The 4,147-nt window shown below is 31.6% G+C and overlaps 1 protein-coding gene across 1 annotated transcript; it reads right to left on the bottom strand.

Annotated features, from left to right (window-relative positions):
- Positions 1 to 599: 599 nt before the first annotated feature.
- Positions 600 to 3,067, bottom strand: TOM5 (mitochondrial import receptor subunit TOM5-like protein). The gene is made up of 2 exons (XM_039038123.2): positions 2,812 to 3,067; positions 600 to 917 (listed from the first exon to the last, which is right to left on the bottom strand). Exons 1-2 carry the CDS (start codon positions 2,941 to 2,943, stop codon positions 840 to 842), a joined length of 210 nt encoding a protein of 69 aa, XP_038894051.1. The 5' UTR covers positions 2,944 to 3,067; the 3' UTR covers positions 600 to 839.
- Positions 3,068 to 4,147: the final 1,080 nt, after the last annotated feature.

Raw genomic sequence — 4,147 nt, 5'->3', positions numbered from 1 at the left:
AACCGATACAATAAAACTATTAATTAATTAATTAATTATATTTGTAGTTAGTTAATGATCGTTATAATTAATATAATATGAATTTATTTTTTAATAATTATAATTAGCTTATCATTAATTAATTCGAATTCATTAGCTATCTTATTAATTAATATAATAATTATATAAATTCATCCAATTACATAATTAAGTAATTTTAATTATAAACTTCTCATTTTATAAATATTTGTAAATTTGATTGTTAAATAATTAATTTTTCTCCGAACTTGAATTGAACTTATTGTTTATCAATTAATCTACTAAAATTTTAGAGAGTTTTCATGATTAATTTTACAAATTAAATACAAAAGTAATATTATTCCCATAAAATCCTAATAAGATTCACATGACACAACCAAACACATTCATCCTAGATTCCCATCAATATTATTTCTAAGTTTATTATTTCCAACCATTTTTAATTCACGAACATTTATAAAACCTTACTGTGAAAGGTTTAAAGGTTATATTTGAGGGGGAAATGCCAAATAAATGGAGGGATGAAGTGAAATGTAATTTTCTTTTTCTGTGCAGGAAGGAAAGAAGGTATTTTCAAGGTCTGATCAAAGTGGGTTTGGATTTCAGTTTTTCATATTTCCATCTGTTTAAGGTGAAAAACGAGTGCGCTAAAAAGATCGGTCAACTACAAAGGGGAAAAAGATCACATTCTCATCAGTTCGAACATTATCAAGAGGACAAGAAAAAAAAAAGAAATTGCTCTCAGAAATTGAATAGAGTTGTAACAAACTCAGAAGTAGAGAAAAGTTGTGCACTATAAATTGCTGCCCTCTCGCGAACTCTCATATTGTCATCAGATCACCATAATTCCGCATCAGAAGGATGGAACCTGCAAACATCCCAGCAGCACGAAGCAATTTCTGCAACAAAGAGAGTTGAAATTCAGTTCTATTTATAAAATAGAGCCATACCAAGGAAATCTTTTGTTTCGGTGCCAGACATTTCTTTCTTTCTTTCTTTCTTTTTTTAAAAACAGAAAAACAAAGAGGCTTTTCTTTAGAAGTACTTTATGGCAAAAAGGAATTCACATAACCATGACTTTCTTCTAAAAAATCTAAGTTAAAACAATATTTTCCCAAGTTCCAAGGAATGAATTAAGGCAGTAAAATAGCTCTGGTACAACCCAATTCGATGACATTCATCCCTCTTCTTAATGCCAAAAGAATTCTTTCTTTTCATGCATTCAAAGTTCAAATTTACATGCAGAGACAGCTATGATGCTTACTTTTTTTATGAAAAGCTATGATGCTTATTGGAAATGGAAAAACGCCCATCATGTTCAGTTTTATGTTTCAGATTCAATAGGAAAAATGACGCATGTGCCACAGGCACAAGATGAGATAGTGTGGCACAAGATGAGATAGTTATGATGCATTGGCAACTGTAACCGATAACTCAGAAAGACAGAACAAATCATAGAATTTCCAGCAAGTTATTCAAATTGAATCAACGAATAAAAGACTAAAGATAGTCTCGAGATCTTTACTCTTGAAGAGGCCATGCAAAGGCCTCGAGATGGTAATTGGTATAGGTGCAAGCTTCAATTTAAATATATATATATATATATTATTTTTAAAAAAAGAACCATACAAATCCTAGAATTGTATGATCCATCAAGTGTTGCAACATTCGTATAATTTTACATAGAAATGTATATAATATGCACACCCCCGTCCACTTAATTTAAAGTTCTAAAATGTCAACCTTAACATCACAGCTATTATCAGGATTGACTTACTCTATTTTCGATAAGAAACAGATGGATATATTTCAAGGATTGAATTATTCTAGAAAACTGTCTTCAACGTTCTAGAATCTTTTGCCACAACTCAAGTATTGACATTCTATACACAAGGGAACCTTTACATTTTTTAAGACTTGAGTGAACTAATTTAATTCTTTAACCATTACGCAAGATGCGTAAAGACTTTTGCCTTGGTGCGTTATCACGAAGGATTAAGTCTCTAATGACCCAAATAAGGTGTAAATCTCAAGGCTGAAAAAACTAAGGGTCTTGGCTTGAGTTGAAGCATCAATTTAAATTAGATGAAAAATATAGAGAACCAACCCAGATCCATTACGTTCAGTTCTTCCTTTAATCTTCCCAGCTCCAACATAAGAATAAAGATAAACAGAGGCAAACCTACCACTCGTTTGTAATTACCCAAAACCAAAAATTTCATTTTTCTTTTCTTCCTTTTTCTCCAATACACAATTTCAAAAGTGAGAAAAAAGAATGATAATCACACTTTGAGACAACAAAAAGTAAGGTGCCAGACCAGAAGGAAACAGTAACAAATGAGATAAAGTGAAGGGACTGCTAACTGCGCTAAACACATACAACTTCACAAATAGCCTATCCAACAAGTTCTTGAATTTAATATGACCAAATATTCTCTAGCAAGACCGAACTCGAGAAAACCTACATTTCCTCCCAAAATTTCTCTAATTTCAAAGCAATTATAACACTTAACAGCTTCCATACTTTAATCTACTAGTGTGAGACTCTAAAATCTCATTTCCATTGAAGGATCGACACTTTTGTTGCCGTAAATGAGAAACAAAAAAGTCTGACGATTTCTCAAACTTTCTCAGCTATCAAACAGAGCGCAAGGCCTTAATAATGCAATATAAACGATAAAACGGATGTTGCCCAATCCTAGAAATCACACTTATAAGATTATGGAGATCGGAAAATCCAGATTAAGAAGAAAGACAGATTTTGAAATGAAATTTAAAGGATCGGAAGAGTACCATGTTCAAGGCCCATTTTTCTTCGTCATAAACCTGAGAATTGAAAAAGGATTTCACAGTCTCCACGGAATTTGCCGTTCCGGAAAAGAGAAAATTCTTCACCTTGTTCACCGAACTCGAAGCGTCAGCCATTTTCGCGCGGAGTACAGAGAGCGAAGGTCGTATAAGGGCGTTAGGGTTTTAGGTTCTGGGGTTTGGTTGGAAGCCGCGAGGAATCGGCTTGTAGACTGTGTGCAGCAACATTACGAATTTACCCTTACTTTTTTAAATATATATTACAAATATTTTTTAAACCCTGATTTGGCCTACGCCACTCATTTGAGTTAAAGATGGACTTAGTTCAATAATAATTGACATGGTATTCTTTCTAAAATTCTTAGGTTTAATCTCCAACAGAATACTAAAAAAACAGATACATGTGATGTACCCAAATATTATTTGAAGTGATTGCAACGTTTGGAAAAAATTTCTCCCAACATAAACTCATTTTAAAGGGTATATATTTGATTTTGGCAACTAATTTTGTCAATCAAATAGTTGAAGAGAGGATACATGATGTCATTTACCCTCACCAAATTAACACAATGAAAAATTATTGCACTTGTGGAGAATTTTTCATACTATCTCCCTCTTCTTTTGGTATTGTAATCAAAATTAAAACAAACAAAAAGTAGTTTGAGGAATTTGAATATCTTAAGAGTGTTTGTTTCAAGGGTTGGATTTGGGATGGATTAGACATCCTAAACCCAACCCTTGTTTGAGATAGAGGTTTAGGAAGTCACACTCTTACCATGGGTTTGAATAGTAAACATGGGTTATACTTTGTTTTTCTAATTTAATTTAGGAAGTTCACGACCAACTTTCGGGCACCATCTCCAATGCCCGCCGTCGGCCAACTCCAACTGCCACCTTTGGTCACCACTTCCAGCAACCTTGAACTTTTGTCCCATCGACTTTGGCTAAATTTTGGCCACCATCGACTAACTTTGAAAAACATTAATAAAAAACATTTTTAGTATATAACAAACCAAACATACTTATATATACAAATATTTCTAAGAAATAGTTGTCAAACACGTATATTTTTATTTCAAGGAGTTTTTATTATCAAAAGTTTTAAATAAAATGAAATTTTGAAAACAGTTTTTTCTAAGTCATTAAAAATAGGTTCTTAGTTTAATTAAAGTAATATTTTTTAAAATACACTTTTTATTTCTTTTGATTCTTTTTTCATTTGATGTTTTTCTTTTTAATTATTGTTATTTATTCGAATATATATATATATATATATTAATTCTATCTCTTCCCTTCTTTGTTTATATATTTACTTTATTTT

Source organism: Benincasa hispida, chromosome 8 (assembly GCF_027475165.1).
Source record: "Benincasa hispida cultivar pf3 chromosome 8, pf3_genome.v1.1, whole genome shotgun sequence".
Lineage (NCBI taxonomy): Eukaryota > Viridiplantae > Streptophyta > Magnoliopsida > Cucurbitales > Cucurbitaceae > Benincasa > Benincasa hispida.
This window is presented reverse-complemented; position numbering and strand designations above follow the sequence as displayed.